The sequence below is a fragment of the Oryx dammah genome, unplaced genomic scaffold (genome assembly GCF_014754425.2).
Source record: "Oryx dammah isolate SB20612 unplaced genomic scaffold, SCBI_Odam_1.1 HiC_scaffold_2, whole genome shotgun sequence".
NCBI classification, from domain to species: domain Eukaryota; kingdom Metazoa; phylum Chordata; class Mammalia; order Artiodactyla; family Bovidae; genus Oryx; species Oryx dammah.
In genome coordinates this window covers 193,734,245-193,752,107 of record NW_024070186.1, presented here as the reverse complement: position 1 = coordinate 193,752,107, position 17,863 = coordinate 193,734,245, and the positions used below count along the sequence as shown (strand labels likewise).

General features: G+C 55.4%; 2 protein-coding genes across 7 annotated transcripts in view; one reads left to right on the top strand and one right to left on the bottom strand.

The window, feature by feature from the left end:
- Positions 1-6,847, top strand: part of BUD31 (BUD31 homolog) — a 7,362-nt gene extending 515 nt beyond the window's left edge. For 3 of the 5 annotated variants that reach the window (XM_040263133.1, XM_040263124.1, XM_040263116.1), the window contains 5 exons: positions 1,065-1,184; positions 1,541-1,662; positions 4,686-4,808; positions 5,028-5,194; positions 6,608-6,847. In XM_040263133.1, coding sequence (XP_040119067.1) covers positions 1,569-1,662; positions 4,686-4,808; positions 5,028-5,194; positions 6,608-6,658 — 435 coding nt within the window. In that variant the 5' untranslated portion in view covers positions 1,065-1,184; positions 1,541-1,568 and the 3' untranslated portion in view covers positions 6,659-6,847. The remainder of the gene's footprint in view (positions 1-1,064; positions 1,185-1,540; positions 1,663-4,685; positions 4,809-5,027; positions 5,195-6,607) is intronic. The other 2 variants (XM_040263152.1, XM_040263143.1) reach the window with 1 other exon arrangement.
- PTCD1 (pentatricopeptide repeat domain 1) lies at positions 2,742-17,863 on the bottom strand. Of its 2 annotated transcripts, none has more exons than XM_040263057.1 (9): positions 17,759-17,863; positions 16,263-16,743; positions 14,711-14,851; positions 13,285-13,503; positions 12,470-12,571; positions 11,061-11,747; positions 9,840-9,956; positions 9,023-9,205; positions 2,742-7,445 (listed from the first exon to the last, which is right to left on the bottom strand). In XM_040263057.1, the coding sequence occupies exons 2-9, from the start codon at positions 16,719-16,721 to the stop codon at positions 7,263-7,265; spliced, it is 2,091 nt and encodes a 696-aa protein (XP_040118991.1). In that variant the 5' UTR covers positions 16,722-16,743; positions 17,759-17,863; the 3' UTR covers positions 2,742-7,262. The 2 variants fall into 2 exon arrangements, with proteins under 2 accessions (XP_040118991.1, XP_040118984.1); XM_040263050.1 differs by having other exon boundaries at positions 17,687-17,762.

Here is a 17,863-nt window from a genome sequence, read left to right as displayed (position 1 = left end):
TCCCGAGACTAGGAGGCATCTTGCTGGGTCCGCGGAGGGCATGGGAAATTTGGGGGTTCCCTTGCTTCTAGGCTTCCCCGCCCTTATTTTTCGCTCATTTCCCCCCTCGCCTAGAACGTTTGTTGTCTAAATATTGCTTTTCCTTGTAATCCCGGTTCAGATGCCGTAGTCTCCCTGAGCCTTTTTACAACCCGGGTTGTAGCCTTCTTCACTCAGCTTCTTCCGAACGCCTTTCGGCCCTCCGCCCCTCCCGAGCGCTACCACCTTTCTAACACCGCCCCACATCTCTTTCTTCCTGACCAGGTTGCTTCTTAGCTGTTACCTCCCATGGGAGGCGTCCACCGCCTCCCAAGCTGGGCCAGGCCCTCAACTCTCCGCGGGTCTTAGTTAGCAGAGTGGTCGTTCCCTTGTCTTTGTCCAACCAGCCCGTGCTCCTTGAGACAGGGACCAGATTCCATTCGTCTCTAGCTTCAGAGCAGGGGAGACAAGTGTAAAGACTCGGATTTGGGAGTCAGGAGCCCCCGATGAGTCAAACTCTGCCGGTTCCCAGCTCTGTGCGACCCTGAGTTTGATCTTCTGTAAGGTTGTTGCTGAGAATTCACTTGATAGGGCCAAGAGGGCGGGGCTTCGTAAACAAATCAGGAGGGAGGAACTGAATGAGCGTGGGAAAGGAGGAGTCTGCTCTGCTTAAAGATAATTAACATGAGTTCTCTTTTAGTGTATTTTTTAAAATATTTTGAAAATATGTATTTGACTGCACCGGGTCTTCGTTGAGGCATGCAAACTCTTAATTGCGGCATGTGGGAACTAGTTCCCTGACCAGGGATGGGACCCAGGCCCCCTGCATTGGGAGCTCAGAGTCTTAGCAACTGGACCACCAGGGAAGTCCCACCCTGAGTTCTCTTTGCTGGCTATGAAATGCCTTGCGGTTTGAAAAATGACTTGCTAGGTAGATCTGGGCTGGTCTTGTCTTTGGGGTTTACATGACTTCCTTTATATAGTATGTTTGTTGGGTTTAAAAGAGACCTTGGCAATCCAGTTAATAGACTGTCGTCACCTTATAGACAAGATTGAGGACCAGAAAGGGAATGTGACCTCTCCAAAGTCATAGCTGGACAAGAATCTGAGCCTGTAATTGAAGAGACCTGAGATCTTTCTATTACTCTTGGGAATCAGACCCTAAGGTACTTTGGTTTCACTCTCTTTAAACACTCAACTTTGCTCTCCCAATCAGTCTCCCTCACACTGTGTTGTAATTCCCTTTCCACTTTGCATTTCCTTGCTAGAATAGCACCTTCTCAGGGACAGTGTGTGTCTTATTCTTAGTATGATAATAGCAAAACTCTACTAAGCACACATTAAATACCAGGCACATAACATACAATCAGGCCCCACATGGCTCCATAAGTAGATTCTCCCCATTACACAGATGAGGAGACAGACGTCTGGATATGAATGTGCACCAGAGTTGTGGCTTGTGAAGTTCTCTGGGGATCCTGAGGCTCAGAAACCAATTCATTTTAATTTTTTTTCCCCACAGATTTTTGCAGACTATCTTCTGGGAAAAAATGCCTAAAGTCAAAAGAAGCCGGAAAGCTCCCCCAGATGGTTGGGAGTTGATCGAGCCAACACTGGATGAATTAGATCAAAAAATGAGAGAAGGTGGGTTGGGGAGTTCCTGTCTCGGTGGGCTGTGCCCCAAGGATAAATGGGAGAGACAGGCTGCACCACCGAGGCCGCCCGACACTGGCATATTCTGTTTGCTTTTTAACTGATAAGTGAAGTCGCTCAGCCGTGTCTGACTCTCTGCAACCCCACGGACTGTAGCCTAGCAGGCTCCTCTGTCCATGGGATTTTCCAGGCAATAGTACTGGAGTGAATTGCCATTTCCTTCTCCAGGGGATCTTCCCAACCCAGGGATTGAACCCAGGTCTCCCGCATTGTAGACAGACGCTGTACCGTCTGAGCCACCAGGGAAGTAACTGATAGGAATACCATAAATGCCAGAAAGTAAGATAATACAAATGAGAAGGTCCTCAAAAATGTTTTTGAGTATATAAGACCTTTAGGGAGTATAGATCGAATAGTCTACTTAGAATTATTTACTGGTAGAAGTATATTTAAAATCATACAAACTATATTTACTTGGAAAATCCTGTTCTTTTTCACTCCGGATTTTCTGAAGTGTGTGTGTTTGGACTTCGCTGTGGGCCTGTCTTCTCGCGCTTTGCTCCGCGTCCTCTGCCAGTTGTCCGGAGCGCACAGTCTTCCCTTCCCCCGTGTTAGGTGGTCCTGCACTCTGTGAAGCCGTGTAGTGTGCAGTTTGGGGAAATTTAACCTGAAGCCACAAGCACTGTTGGCCCTGTTGTTGTTCAGTCCCTAAGTCATGTCCTACTCTTTGTGACCCCATGGACTGCAGCACGCTGGGCTTCACTATCTCCCGGAGTTTGCTCAAATTCATGTCCGTTGAGTCGGTGATGCCATCCAACCATCTCATCCTCTGCCATCCTCTTCTCCTGTTGGCCCTATCACAGTGTTAACTACTTACTGAATTGCTTTTTAAAGCAATCTTTTTTTTCTTAAAGGTTTTTGGTAATTAACCCTTGTTATTCTGAAGTTATCCCTTCAGCAATAATTAGTAAGTGGATGTTAACTTTGCTTCCTTTTTTTGAAGCTGAGTATATTGGGTAACTTCTATTAAATACCCAGAACTTGCAATAATCAAGGTCATTTGGGGCTGATTTTTTTCTCCAAACAGATCTTTATTCAACATAAAGGAATTTAAAGAGATTGCTGTAATAGAAGAGCTACTTTGTGAGTCCTTGGAAATAAATCTCTTTTTAAGGGATGACTTCTTGAAGGGAGAGCATTTAGATAGATAAGATGTTCTTTACTGTCAAAAGTGTTCTTTTTCTTTAACCATTTAGTTCTTCTCGGCTTTCCCATTTTTGATATGCAGGTTTTAAGCCCCAGTTTCCTGTTGCTTTCACTTCCACTATAAAGAAAAAGAGTGGCTGGCAGGTGGTGGCAGAGCTGATTCAGTGCTGGGGACAGCAGCGAGCTCTGGGGTGGGCAGAAGCTGCTCCCCACCCAGGCCCTTTCTGCCATGTCAGATGCAGCCTCAGCTTTTTCAGATTTGCTGCTTTTTTCCCCCCCAAGATGAGCCAGAAATCCAGGTTTTCTATGTGAACTCTTCCAGTTTAACATTCAAATCTATAAAAAAGCGTCTATAGGGGATCCAAAGCCTGCCTCCGGGCCGGCAGGGGCTGCCAGCCTCCAGTTTGTTGCCTTCAACTCAAGTTTTGCCTCTGGGATTTGCAGCCACACTCTGAGGCCACAGAGGACCAAAGCCAGTGGCACTGCTGGCCTGTCTTTCTGATGTGAGTTGTTACAACTCACACTTGTTGAAGCAGTTGGCACTGTTATCTTAGAAACCAAAGTTGCTGTTTTCTCTTTTAGTTTGTCCCTGGTATTTACTAGCTCAGCACAACTGCCCAGCTCTTTGTATATTTCCTAGCTTACTACTTAAGTTTTTGTACAGCCACTATTACCCTAGAAGTCCCTAGACAAAAAGAGCCTGATTATAGGGACTGAGGAACAGAGGGGTGTGGTGGGGGTTTTATGGGTGACTGAGAAGTATAGGCATTATCTCTGTGGACTGTAACCAGGACTTGTAAATAACTTTGCTTTTACAAGTACTTTAAACTAGTTGAAAGTCAAGCATAATCAGTACTTGAATAATGAACATGTATTTAGACTTTTTAAGAATGGCACTTTAAAAGAACTGTTGCTCAGGTTCTGGAGTTAATAGGCCATTTGGGGCATTAACTAAGAGGCTGAAACCTGAGTCTACCCTGAGCCACGAGGTCCCTACCCCTGGCCTCTTTTCATACCTTCCCAGGGGCAGGACTCCACATTGCCCACTGCAGGCTGCCTTCCACTGTGTGTGTGGACCTGTCCAAAATGATATCCAAGATTGTTCACATGACCTTGTGAAAACAGGTCCAAAGAGAAATGCTGGGATTAAAACCTTAAGAGATGATTCCAGGCACAGGCGCTTCTCTGGTGGCTCAGTGGTAAAGAATCTGCCTGCAGTGCAGGAGATGTGGGTTCCACCCCTGGGTCGGGAAGATCTCTTGGAGGAGGCCATGGCAGCCCACTCCAGTATTCTTGCCTGGAGAATCCCATGGACAGAGGAGCCTGGGAGGCTACAGTCCATGGAGTTGCAGAGTTTGACATGACTGAGCAACTAAACACCACCACCAAAGCGTGGGAAGGTTCCGATTCCAGGACAGCCAGGCCTGAGGCACTCCGTGCTCCCCGCCGCCACCTCCCTGTCATCCCATCCGGCCATGTGGCTTCCCACACTAGACTCACCGCCCCCGTCCGTGTTTCCTTCTCCGTGGCCATTACCCGCACCACCAGGGGCTGGTCTGCCTCCTCCTCCCGAGCTTGGCTCTGTGGTCTGTCTTGTTCACTGCTGTTCACTGGGTACCCGGAGCATGCTCTCACCCACAGCAGACACGCGGTGCTGCCAGATCCTCGTACCTGCCTTTGGCTTAGATCACGGACTCCTGTTTGTTGAGCTGAGTTATAAATCCCCGGTGATATTACAATACTACTATATCCCGTGCAGACTAACCCTTGTCTCCAAAACAAAGCAAACAGCCGTGTTTTCTCTGCAGCTGAGACAGAACCTCACGAAGGAAAGAGGAAAGTGGAATCTCTGTGGCCCATCTTCAGGATCCATCACCAGAAAACCCGCTACATCTTTGACCTCTTCTACAAGCGGAAAGCCATAAGCAGAGGTAACTGGCCAAATGTTCTCTTGGCCTTTCCAGCTTGAGTGGCATCCAGTTTAAGTAATTCTTGAAACCTCAGCAAGTATCATGATGTTTCCTGTTTCCAAAAAATGAAAGGGGGCCAGTGTTGACTAAACACTTTTTCTCAACATGGGCAGTGATGGGCTACAGGCCGGAGAGCTTTGTTACACTGTGGTCTGATGGCCTTTCCCTGTCTTTTTGCAGAACTGTATGAGTACTGTATTAAAGAAGGCTATGCAGATAAAAACCTGATTGCAAAATGGAAAAAGCAGGGGTACGAGAACCTGTGCTGCCTGCGGTGCATTCAGACACGGGACACCAATTTTGGGACAAACTGCATCTGCCGGGTCCCCAAAAGCAAGCTGGAAGTGGTAAGGCCACCCCCTCTCCTGTCTGATGGTTGAGCGTGATGCTAGCATAAGCAGTTTAGCTGACCTAGCTGATCACAGCGGGTTTTATGTTCTGTCCTGTGGCTGGGTGTTCTGCTGGCCCTCGCTGTGGGAGGGAGCCCCTCTGGTCAGGGATCTGTGCCAGGCAAGTTACTGGTTCCTATCCTCACACAGGAAATGCGGGTGATGACCCCCACCCCAGCGTGGCTGGGAGGGCTAAGCCAGGGGAGGGTGGGCCAGGTGGCAGGGGTTCATCCCTCTTTTTCCCCTGGCCTCCTGTTGCTCCCACTGACACTTCAACTTGAGCCTCACTGCATTCTGTGCCAGAACTCTCCGGGCGGCTAGGGAACGGTACTGGGCATGCAGTGGTGAGCTCTGTGCACAGGCGCCCCTGAAGGGGAGCAGCAGCAGGTGCAGAGGAGGGTCACTGGGCCGTTAGCGGCCTGTGAGTACAGCCCCTCAGCTGCCCGCGAGTGAGGTCAGGCCAGATGCCCTCTTTCTCACGGTCCCTTCAGGCTGCAACACTGGTTAGCTTCTGTGGAGAGCCTCAGCTCTGGCCGACGGGCTTCAGTTCAGCAGGCAGTTCTGTCCCCGAGTCCTCTGGAAGCTCAGGATGGGTGTGCGGAGCAGTGGAGGGCGAGCACAGGCTGCCTTCCGAGGAGGCTTTGCAGGTTGGGGGCGGAGGAGTGGGGGGGCAGAGCCGCAGGAGCCCCAAGGCGCACTGCCCAGAACAGATTTAGTTGCGTTTCACCACTGGATCCTGTTTCCTTAGACCAGTTTTGCTTCTCCAAAAAAGAGGGAAACGGAGAATAAACCCCTTTTCTGTACTGGGCAGGCCCTCGGCCGGACACTAGACCACACACCTGGCCCGGGGTACAACTGTCCTGCCACCATACAGATTCAAGGACACCCCGTTCTCCCCACACCCCTACTAGAAAGTTGCCCAGCCCAGAGGAGACTGTGAGGCCCCTGGCACTGAGCCCCGAGAGCAGCAGCCCATTTGCCTCCAGATCATTGAAGGGTGTGTCATGCTTGCTTCACAGAATAACAGGAATCACTCAGAGATTTTTTTTTCTTTTTGGGAGCAAGTATGTACACTGAATTTGTTTAAGTTAAATCCCCATAGAGATGTAACTGTCAACAGCAGCTGTTCCCATCGTCACAAGGGAGTCGAATTTTCCCCATCTTGCACCATCACGCAGGGTTTCTGAGGAGGGTCCGTGGGGAGTGGCTGTCCCGTGGCCATGCCTCCTTCTGGGGGGGTCCTGCATGTGGGTGCCGGGTCTTGGGTCCTCTGTCTGCAGGGTCCGTAGGGAGTGGGTGTCCGTGGCCACGCTTCCCTTGGTGGGGGCTCCGGCGTGTGGGCGCGGGGCCTCAGGGGTCCTCTGTCCGCAGGGCCGGATCATTGAGTGCACGCACTGTGGCTGCCGGGGCTGCTCTGGCTGAGCATCGGGCCCCGACCTCCACCCACCCCAGACTCTGGGCCGCGCAGGACTCCGCCCGTCACGCCACCCTTTCCTGGGAGCAGCTCTTCCTCAGAGCAGTCCCCAGGCCCGACTAGGGGCATGGTCTCTCTGTGGGAAGGTTTTGGTGTTCATCAGCTGTGATTTGTAGAAATAAAAAAACTAAAGCTTTTGGGCTTTGTGTCCGTTCTTAGAGCCAGTGGTCTGGCATCCGGGGGACAGCACCAGGCCCCGGAGACTAGTCGCCCTTAGGACTCAATCCCGACTCCTCCTCATCAGTGCTGTTACCTGGAGCGAACTCACCCTCCTCGTCGTCACTCTCAGACGGGGATGGCCTGAGATGACGGACCAGGGTAGCCCACACTGCTCTGGCATTTGCCATGAACTTGTTGGGCACCTGGGCCAGCATTCGTCCTCAGACTGATGCCTAAGTTGAAGCTCTGATCCTGGACTTTCCCTCGTGCTTGCAGCTGCCCTGGCACGTTCAGTGTCTTTCATGTGAAGGGGACTCTTGGGGTTCCCACAGAGCCCCGTGAAGGCTGTGCACTTTGTTCTGGCTCTGCTGGGGGTCCCCTAGGACCTCCTCCTCACCTGCCCCCAGGGCCTCTGTCCATATCAGCCTCAGTGATGGTGTCCTGGTCTCCTTTTGGTTTTGTCTGGAACTTCTGCCACGGGTGGGGGGTTTCCTCCGCTGGCATCCCTTTCAGCCACTGCTTGTAATAAGCCCGGAAGCCGTCAATCTTCTCCAGGTAGGTGTTTTTCCCCTTGTACTGTAATTGAAAAAGCATGGAGTTCAGACGGGCCACAATGAGACTCTGCCTGCTACCTACAGCGGACCCCCAACCGCGGCGGGTGGCTCAGGCCTCAGGGAAGCTGTTCTTGCTTCCAGTTGGTCAAAAGGAAAAGGGCAGAGAAGCTGCTCAACACAGAGTAGAGACTTCCTAGTCTGTGCTGCGGAGCCCCTCTAGCCAGGGATGGAACCCAAAGCTAGACTCGCCGGGTGCCACTGCCCTGCCTCCGCTGCTGAGCACCTCCTGCTTGGCACAGGCACTGCCGCCCTCCCGACTGTCACCTCTGCACTGCTGCAAGGGCCTCAGGAGGAAAGGAAGCGAGACGTGGCCGGCAGATACCGAGAGAAAGCTGGCAGAGGAGCACATAGATGAAAAGACAAAGGGGAGATCAGCACTGCTACCACATGGTGATGAGCAAGTTGATTCAAAAGGCTGAGCAGTTGTGAGCATGTATCTGATAGAGCCTGAAAGCTTGTGCAGCAAAAATTTGACAACAGACACAAGCTCCCCATCATGAATGAGTGTGAACATATGAGTGAATACAGTAAGGTTTGGGCCTGTGGTAATTGGTGACTCTTGGTTGAACTTGAGAAGACCCCTAGTGGATCCTCCATGGAGGACTTTGCAATATGGAACCAACAAAAGCCTAGTCTATAGAATATGTAAAGAACTCTGAGGACTCAATAAAACAAACCATCAGGCGGTCAAAAATGCCCAGCCCCACCCTCTGCCCGGTACACTCTCCGCAGCCATTACACTGATTCTTCCTAAGCCTTCTTTTCAGCAGCACTCAGTGTCCCCTCTGCACAGCCGTCCCTGACCCCAGCCCCACGGCTTGGTATGTCCTGGCTGACTTGCTCCCTACCCATCAGGCCACAGAGCCTGACGCAGTAGACCTCAAAACCAGAACCCCAGAGCCTGACACCTTCGGAACAGCAAGGAGACAAGTGGCTGCTACAGAACATTCTGTCACCACCCTCCTGCCATCCCCATTCACTCAACGAACAACAGTCTGTGCTGGACATCCGACGACAGGCAGTGACCCGGGACCCTGGTGAGCAAGACAGTTCCCTCCTCTAGGGGTGTTCACTCTCCTTAAAGTGAGGGTCACACAGGAGTACATGTGAGTACGTGGGCCGTGAAACAGGATGAAGAGGAGCCGTGATATAAGGTCTGAGGCCAGCGGGGCCCCGCTGAGGAAGAGCCACCTGAGCTGGGACCAATGGGATGAGAAGGAAGCAGGAACGTGAAAAGCAGGGGAGCCTGCTGGGAAAATGAGAACCCTGAGGCATGGAAGAAGCTGGTGTTATCTAGAAGTAACCACAGGCCGGGGGCTGACAGGGTCCCAAGGGGAGAGTGGCCTGATGGGAGATGAGTCACGTGGATAAAGACCGGCCAGCTATGGTCTGAGGAGTATGGGATCCTCCCCAAGGGAAGCCACGGACAGTTTAAAGCGAGAGGATGCCAATCCCAGGAGGTTAGCATGGGGGTCGGGTGGGCGTGAGGGTGATGCCGGCTAGGGAGACGATGGGCACGTCAGAGCCGGCTGCGCTCACCCGGTCAAAGCTGGGTGGGTACTGGGCTGCGAACTCCAGCTGGCGGATGACCACTTCATTCACGGGAACTCTGTTCTGCCTCATGTCCTTCAGGATGTCGATGAGATAGGCGTAGTCCAGCTTCTTGACGGCCGCATTGATGAGACTGCTGTAGATGTGAGCGTTGGGGCTCATCTGGGATTCCTGGAACATTCAGCGAGAGGATGGCAGCGGTACGGCCCCGTGAGGCACCTCATACTTGGGGAGCCACCCTGCTGCCTGGGCCTGCTCTGCAGACCAGCCCCCAGGGGCGAGAAGGGCAGGCAGGACCTCGCAGCAGCAACATGCTGTACTCCCCACTCCACATGCTCCATCCCAAGGAGCTGGAGGCCCTGCCCTCTCAGCCCTGACGAACTTGGAGACAGAGCAGAGGGTTGTTCTGAGATCAACACACTCAGGCAGTAAACCATGGGCAGGAGATGCCTCCTGGGGGTTCACTACACACCTGTCCCCAGAAAATTCTGGCCCTCCCTGCTCCATCACGGCCTCCATGCCCCTAGAGGGTTGGGGCCAAGAGCCATCCGCTCCGCTCAATCTCACCCCACGGCCACACCTCAGTGAGAGCACCCCGGGCTCAGTGTCCATGCCTGCGGCCCCTCACCAGGGTCTCCTTTCTCCCAAACTGGACTAATGACCCTTCTCACTTGAAGCTCGAGACCTCACTCTCCCTGCCATGCTCCCCTGCCGCTTACCCTGAGGACAGAAGCCTGGGGGATTCGGGAGGCCCCCACGCCCCCCACCCTCACCCCCGGGGCCTGCGCGGGCGGGGCCCACTCACCCTCATGTCCGAGAGCAGCTGCAGGCCGTCATCTGACCTGCGACACCCGATGGCCAGGCTGCAGAACGTCTGCAGGTTGGGGATAACGCCCCTCTTTGCCAGGACGGGCAGCAGGGCCTGTGGAAACAGAGGCAGTGTCACCGTGAACTGTAACCCATCAGCGCAGCGAGAGCCTTCTCTGGTGAAGCCTGCGGCTGGATGCTGGAGATGCCAGGGCACAGCTCTTCTCCGAGGCCTCACGGCTCCCCCTGCTGACCACCCTGGGCGCTGGCCTCGGCCCAGCACTCGAGGCCGGGGGTCCTGCCCAGCACCTCACTGCCTGGCTCCCTGGATTCAGCTGCTCTGTGAGGACACCCTGCCTGCTAGTCCCCAACAGGCCATCTCTCCTCTGGATCCTCCATGTTCCTGCCCCTCCTGCTCCTCGACCAGCCACCATCCACCCTGTGCTCAAGACTTGGACGTGGATCAAGCACCAGGGGCCTCAGGGGATGGCAGTCCTGCGGTCCAGGGCCGGAGACAAAGCCAACAGTGTGTGCAGTGCAGGCCGAAGGAGCCCCGGGTGAGAGGAGAAGAAAAGGATGCCTGCTCAGGCCCGCTGGGTCAGGGCAAGTCCGGGGAGGGGCTCGAGAGAAAGCTGTGATCGGCACAGAGGGCCTGAAGACAGAGGCTGCTCTGTCATCTTTGATGCTCGTAAGAGCCCAGATCAGAGCTTCTAGCAAAAAGGGCAGCGCACAGAAACACGTATGAATGGACAAAATCCCGTGAGGACCCTGGTGTCCTCGTGTGTGAAACGGGTAAAGCCATGGGCGGCAAAGCTTCCTGCTGTGGTCAGTGAAGACACAGATGATGCAAAACTCAGGACAGCATCAAGCAAAGTGAGTGGGACAGTGGGCGATGTCATTGAGGCTGGCGGGGGGGAAGGGTGTGGGGGCTGAAGGGTGGGGACCTCAGGAACCACCAGCCTCTCAGGCCACGTGTCCCCAAATGCTGCGTCACTGTGAGGACTTGTTTGGGGTCTGCCCCCATCACTGGGAGCCCCCGGGAGGGCTGGGGGTATGGCTGGTCCACCACTCGATTCCTAGTTGTCACCCAAGCCCAGGCCTGGAACAGGGGCTCTGGGCACTCTGCCCACCTGTGGCGGGAACGACTGACCCGCCTGCAGGAGAGTCCAGGGAGGAAGGAGGAGGGAGCCCTGGGTGCCTCCTCCCCCGAGCCCCTCACCTTTGCCCCCTCCAGGTCGCCTAGCTTGCTCTTCTTCCTCATCAGCGTGTTGAAGAAGGTCAGGTCAGCCTCCACTCCGTGCGCGTCCAGGATGCTCAGCAGCGAGGACTCTGCGGGGCTCCCTGGCTCCACCACCTCCGCCAGCAGCGTGAGGGTTTTGATGTCAGGACTAAGCCCGTGCTTCGCCATATTGCCGAGGAAGCCCTCCAGGCCCCCCATCAAGGCCAGTCTGTCAGCGGGGGTGCTCACGGTCCCAAAGGAGACCACAGCCAAGGGGGCTGCCCCTGGGGTCAGGAGGTTGACCTCCAGCCCCCAGGGAGGCGGCTCCAGGGCCACAGAGGTGAGGCCCACCTTGCGGTCGGGCTCCACCTTGATCTCCAACCCAGACTGGGCCTGCTTGGGGGCTCTGGCCTCAAGTGCCTGAGAAGGTTCCAGAAACAGCTGCCTCTCCAGGGCCTCCACGTGCAGCTTGGCTGACAGGGTGCGGTCCGCCCCGACCTGGGCTCTCCTCCTGGTCTGCTGCCCCCTAGCCGGGGGCTGGAGCAGGGCCGTCTCCTCCCTGGGCCTCAGGAGCACCGCTGAGGCCACCGCCGGGTCCCCCAGCCCGCAGTCCCGAGCTGCCCCTAACAGCAGGTTGTAGCCGTGCCGGCTTGGCTGGAGCCCCAGACTCAGCATCTGCCTCCACACCTGCCGAGGAGAGGCAGACTTCAGCCCCCAGCCCCCTCTCCGAAGAGCCTTCAGCAGAGCAGGCATCGGGGCAGCAACCAGTGGACAAATGGGGCATGATAAAGACTCCAGGCTCTGGGCAAATGAGGACCCAGGAACCTGGGAGCCCCAGGACCCCGCACAGGCACCCCCCTCCCCTCCTGTGTGTGTGTTAGTCGCTCAGTTGTGTCTCATTCTTTGCGACCCCATGGGCTGTAGCCCGCGAGGCTCCTCTGTCTGTGGGATGCTCCAGGCAAGAGTACTGGAGTGACTAGTCCTTCCCTCCTCCGGGGGATCTTCCCAACCCAGGGACCACACCACGTCTCCTCGGTGGCAGGTAGATCACTAGCCCACCTCCCTTCCTGGTTCACCCCAAACTGTGTCGCATTTCCACCCCTCTGCTTCTCCCAGCCCTTCTCCCTACTCTCAAGGGAGGAACGGCCAGGATCTGGAAGAGTCGAGGCCAACTTAAGGGTTGGCTTCAGCTGCACTTTCTGAGTGCCTGCTGTGTGTCCATCTGTAAAACTTGGGGAACAGTGTGCTCTGGGAAAGCCAAAAGATCACAAATATAAAAACACCCAGCACGGGGCAGGAGCAGGTGCTCAAGAACTGCACCCAGAATCATCATTTGCCCCCAGCACAGGCATGTGGAGGGGGAGCGAGCAGGGCAGCGAGTGACAGGAAGCACAGCCAGGGGGACGGACCTGCAGGGCATACCGGAAGCCAGTCTTCTTGTCCTGGATGCAGCCCATGAGCAGGTAACTGAAGGTCTCCTCTGTGACCACGTGCCCTTTCTCGATGATTTCCTAGGGGAAGGAATGAAGCAGGCCTGCTGGGACTCTGCAGGAGAGCCGAGGCCCAGACTCGGGCCCACTGGGTCTGGCTCAGGCCCGACAGACACCCCACGGCAGGCCCAGGGCTGCGTATCCTGAGCAGTAGGGCCCAAATCCGGCGTGGGCCGGCTCAGCACCAGCTGCGGAGCAGAGCTCCCGCTTTCCCAGGCCTCTCTTCCTGGCTCTGCTCCTATCACTCCTGCGCAGCCCCTCCACGAAGATCTGCCCAGGAGCCACTTTTAACCCGTGCACACGAAGCTTTGGAACTGCCCAGAGCTGGCTTCACTTCCCAGCTTCGCTGCTGGCCTGCTGTGCAAATGTGGGAAGCATTAGGCGCCCATCTCAGTTTCCTCATTGGTGAAGCGGGGGCCACAGGACTTGCCTCGTGAGATCTTTGGAACGATGCCCCAGCGGGCACCAATTCCTCTTCAGCGCTGTTCATCTCACCAGCGAGCGCCCTCAGCGGGACAGGCAGCACACAGGACCCCCTGCCGTCATGGGGCGGGGCCTCCCTGTCCCACCCAGGGCTCTGACCACAGGGATGCCCCGGTGAGCCCCAGAGGCCGACGGGACCTGTCTCATTGGCGCTTGAACCTTCCCACGCGAGGAACACAGAGGGCACATCCTCAGCCTGGCCTCGCAGGACTCACTCTGAGTGAGGAGCAGGAAGGAAGGGATGGCCCCACCTTAAACACATCCAGGCACATCCTGAGGTCCGCACAAAGGGCGGCCATCTTTAGCAGGGCGTGGTACGTTTTCAAGTTGAGCTGGAAGTTTCTGGCCTGAAGCTGCTGCCGTAGCTTCAAGGCACTCTGCAGTGCGGAGTCCTTCCAGGGGGACTCAGCGCACACGTTGAACAGGGCTGTGTAGGTGGCGTCTGAGGGCTCCAGGTCCCGCTTCTTCATCTGCAGAGAAAGGGAGAAACTTGGAGGTGGCTCTGGGATCAGCTGGATGCACGGGACATGGGGAGAGGAGGCTAGAGAGGACTCTGCTAAAAGGGAGAGCTGACTGACACACAGAGCTGGGCTCTCCAAACCCCGACTCAATCTGAGGGGCCCTGAGAGCTGTCCTTGCTTGCCAGAGGCACCAAACAAGAAAGCATCCTCCCCAAGGTACTCAGCAGCCCACCCTGGGCCTGAAGTGCTCTTATGGCAGGGTCTTCCTGACACTCCTGCCCTCTGGCCGCCCAGGCTGCCCTGACTGTTAAGATCTGTGGGATAGATCTGATCTGGGAAAGGGCAGGAGGGGTAATCAAACCCCAGCTCCAATGTTTAGCAACTGAGGGGTCGTGGGCAATCAGCTTGTCACTGGAAAAATGGGGGTGATACGGTCACACTGGAAGGTTGTTACCAAGGAGACTGTCTTGGGAGAGTGGCCCCTGGAGCGGCAGCCGGGAGCACGGCCCTGCAGCACAGCTCAGGCCTCCCCAGCCCTCCTCCTGCCCGGCTGACACTGCTTAGCAAGCCCTCCTGGTGACGGAGCTTGAGAAGCTCCTGGTAAAGCCAAGTGCTCGCTATTTCCCAGAGAAGGGCCACCTGACCAAGGGCGGCAAGCAGCTGCTGCAGAGCACATAGGGCCCTGCTCTCAGGCCGTGGCTGGGTTCAACTCCAAATCAGCACTCGAGACAGGTAACCTTAGACACAGCACTCCATCTCTCCAGGCCTCAGTGTCCTCACTGGAGAAACGAAGACAGTGATCCCAGCTTCGAGGATGGGGGGACGCTCTGTATGTGTTCACATATTCCACAGACGTGTACTAAGGCCAGGTACTGGCCACTGGGGTTACCAGGACAGGCAAGGCCTGTCTTCACTGAGCTTACTCTCTAGATGGGAGACACACGACAGGCAAATAGGTAACCACCAACAATAAGAAAGATGTGGAGGACACTCAACAAAAAGCAGCTGGAAAGAGCACCTTCGTGGTGGATAAAGCACTCGGCCCCAGGTGATGTCACCTGTGATAAAACCACAAAACTGAGGCTGGAGAGGTGAAACTGTCCACCCAGGGTAAGGCACTAGCAGGGAACACATTCAGGACCTGCACCCAACTCTTCTGGGGCCCAAAGCCCGAGTTCTAGGGCGCCTGGCCCGCCGCCCCCTGCCCCATGCTCACGTCGTTGTAGAGCCTGAAGGCCTTCTTCAGGTAACCGGCCCGCCCGCAGCCCCCGATCAGGACCGTGTAGTTGCACTCGAGGGGCTGCAGGCGCTCCTCCTTCAGCATCTGCCTCTCAAACAGGTCCAGGGCCTCAGCCAGCTGCGGAAGGGGTCGGGGAAGGGAGGACACAGGGAAGGGGGCTCAGCAGAGGGAGGGAGACCGAGGCTAAGCGACCCTCCCTGAGCTCAAGCCCAGGCTGGCCCAGGAACCAAACACGCACCCTGGGCCTCTGCCACCAGCCTCCCGGTCCCTGTGCTCCACTGCAAGGGGACTGCGTGGTGGCCAGGAAGGAAAGCCCACCAGACTCCCACCACCTATGAGCGCTCTTGGCCCCACGACTGTGGGGGACCTCCCTGGGCACAGGGGCAATGCCCAGGTAAACGAAGATCTGAAGGAGGTGAGGGAAGGAGCCAGGTGGCTCTCGGAGGGAACAGCCGGTGCAAAGGCCGTGAAGCAGGAGTGTGCTTGGGAGCTGGGGGGTGGCTGCAGCGGAGAGAGTACAGAGGGGAGGCGCAGGCACACAGGGAGGGGAGGCTCAAGTGGGACAGGAGGCAGGTTTTGCAGGCTTCACACGCTATCACGAGGACTCTGGCTTCTCTTTATTTCTCAACTTTTCATTACGGAAAATCTCAAATATACACAAGTAGAGAGCTGTAATTACAACAACTATTAATGTTTGGCCAATCTTGATTCATCAATATCCAGCGCTCCTCCTTCCAACTCAATTTTTTTTTAAAGCAAATTCCAGACATTTTATCACTTCATTCACAAAAGCTTCAACATATACCGCCAAGAGATTTTTAAGCCTAAATGGAATGTCATTATCAACATCTAAGAAAATGAACACCCCCACTGTCACTGAATACATGGGGAGTGCTAGAGGGAGGAGAAAGCCCACCTGCTCTCTGCTCACGGCTCCGTGTTTAAGTCCACGTTGGGGTAAGAGGTGGAGAGAGCCTCTGGAAGACTAGTGACAAGTGTCATAATAGCTGACGGGGGTGGAGAGGTGAGAGGGGGGTGGGGGGTGGGGAGGAGAAGGCTAGGCCTGGGCATTCAGGGGGAGGGTTGTGAGAAGTTAGGATGGGAGACACTTTGAAGGCAGAGTTGGTGGGTGAAAGAAGACTTGGGGTGAAGGGATTTGGCCTGGACGGATGGAAAAACCGGGTTACCAATTAGTGAGATGAAGAAAGTGTAGAGAAATCGAGGTTGGGAACAAGAATTCCAGGCCACTGAGGGTAAGTATAACAGAGATGGTGAGGAGGCAGCTGGACACACAGATGGGGAGCCCGTGGGATGGCCGGGTTGGTAACAGGAAGATGAGAATGGCATCGAGGAGGGGGCACACGAAGCCAGGAGGCTAGAGGGTCGCCTGAGGCAGCACTGGGGGGAATGAAGACAGAGGGGAGAGGAGCCCTGAGCATCCCACCAGGACGGCAGGGTGGCCCCTCACAAAAGACTGTGGCACCGCGGAAGCAAGAGTCAGGAGCAGCAGAGTCCAAAGTTTCCTTACCTTTCCTTCCCTGATCAGGCGTTTGCACTGAAAGAAGTACCAGTAAGGGGTGTTTCTGGGGCCCCGCCATGGTTTTGGTTCCAGCTCCCCTTCCTCATCTTCTTCAGTATTCTGTTCCTTGAGCCGCAGGTTATACAGCTGGGCCGTCGATTTGTGGAACATTCTCCGAGAGGAGTATTTGTCGGAGAGAGTCCCAAAGCTCTCTTCCTCCCCTTCCTCCTGGGTGGCCGTGGGGCTGGGCTGGCCAGGGTCAGAGCTGAGGCTGCCTGTGTTCTTCTGGCTCTGCGAGCTGAGGGGCAGCTGAGAGAGAGAGCTGGAGAAGGCTGCTGGCGCTGGCCAAACACACCCTGCAGCCCTGTCTCCAGCCCACCTGGCTCTGAGAGGGTCAAGGTGGCGCAGGATGGACAGTCTCACGGGGCGGGGGCTGGAGAAGAGCCAAGCAAGCCTCAAGAAGTCCATTTCTGGCGTTCTCCTCCGGGGCCTGGCATAGGTCAGCAAAATAATGAAAGTCAACTTCGTTGTCTCAAAAGGCAGAAATAAGTGGTACAAGCACGGGTCCTGAGGTCAGAAAGCCTAGGTTCAGACTGCAGCTCCACCAAACCATCCTTGTGTCCCTGAGCACTCGCTGCTCTGGCCTCAGTCTCCATGCTTGTAAACCAGTGACCCATAACATCACCCACACAGCACCATGGCAACGATCCAATCTCAAGATATCAGGGAGCAGGCACAGGATGGTGAGCACCGAATAAACTACTGATCTGGACCATTCTGCACCTGGTGAGGCTCCAACAGAAACACAGTGCGAGCCTGTAGGTAATTTTAAATTTTCAAGTAGCCACATTAAATAATGGATTTACACACATTAATCAAAAGACAGAATTGTAATTACTGATACTGAAATCGCTACCAGAATGCTTTTAAAACAAACCCATGCTCTATTACTATAGAGTCTTCTTTCCCAAGTATTAAGTAACAAGGTCCTATCGATCCGATGAAGCAGCGATGACTGTAAATGAGTTTGTAGCAGTTGTGGGTACTCTTATCTCCATCATTTGCACTCATCCCTATTTGCAATCGAGACTTCGTTTTGGGCACAGACAACGTCAGGTGAGGAAAAAGTTGCTAAATTTCACTTATGACATTAACGGTGTAATCTCTTCCTCCCCGAGTTGTTCCACCCGCCCGGGGTTAATAATCCCTGAATCAGAGACCCGCTGCCGCCGTCCTCCCCCCGGGGGACTCACCCCTCCCCAGACCCTCCCGGGAAACCTCAGGCCGACCAGAGCCCTCTCTCCACCGGCCTCCACCTCCAACCCTTGCAGCGATCCTCGCAGCCCCTCTGGCCCGCCTTCGCTTGGCGCCCGGGCTCCTGAGAGGGTCAAACGAGAAACTCACTCCAGGAGCCCGGCCCAATGAACACGCACCTCGGCCCCCGAGCCCGCGCTACCCCTGCCCCGCCTCGCGTCACAGCCAGTCCCGACCCAGCCACGCCGCACCGTGTCCCCAACGCGCTCTCCCAGTGCGACCCGGCCGATCTCGCGCACGCGCGCTCCGCGTCGCGAACTCCCGGCGCGGTTTCAGGTCGCGCACTGAGGTCGGCG

Coding starts and splice junctions, on each gene's coding strand:
- PTCD1 (XM_040263057.1), bottom strand. CDS start 16,721: ATGGACTTCTTGAGGCTTGCTTGGCTCTTCTCCAGCCCCCGCCCCGTG. Junction 9,957..11,060: donor GCGACCTGGAGGGGGCAAAG/GTGAGGGGCTCG, acceptor CTGTTTCCACAG/GCCCTGCTGCCCGTCCTGGC. Junction 7,446..9,022: donor ACCCACCCAGCTTTGACCGG/GTGAGCGCAGCC, acceptor TTTCAATTACAG/TACAAGGGGAAAAACACCTA.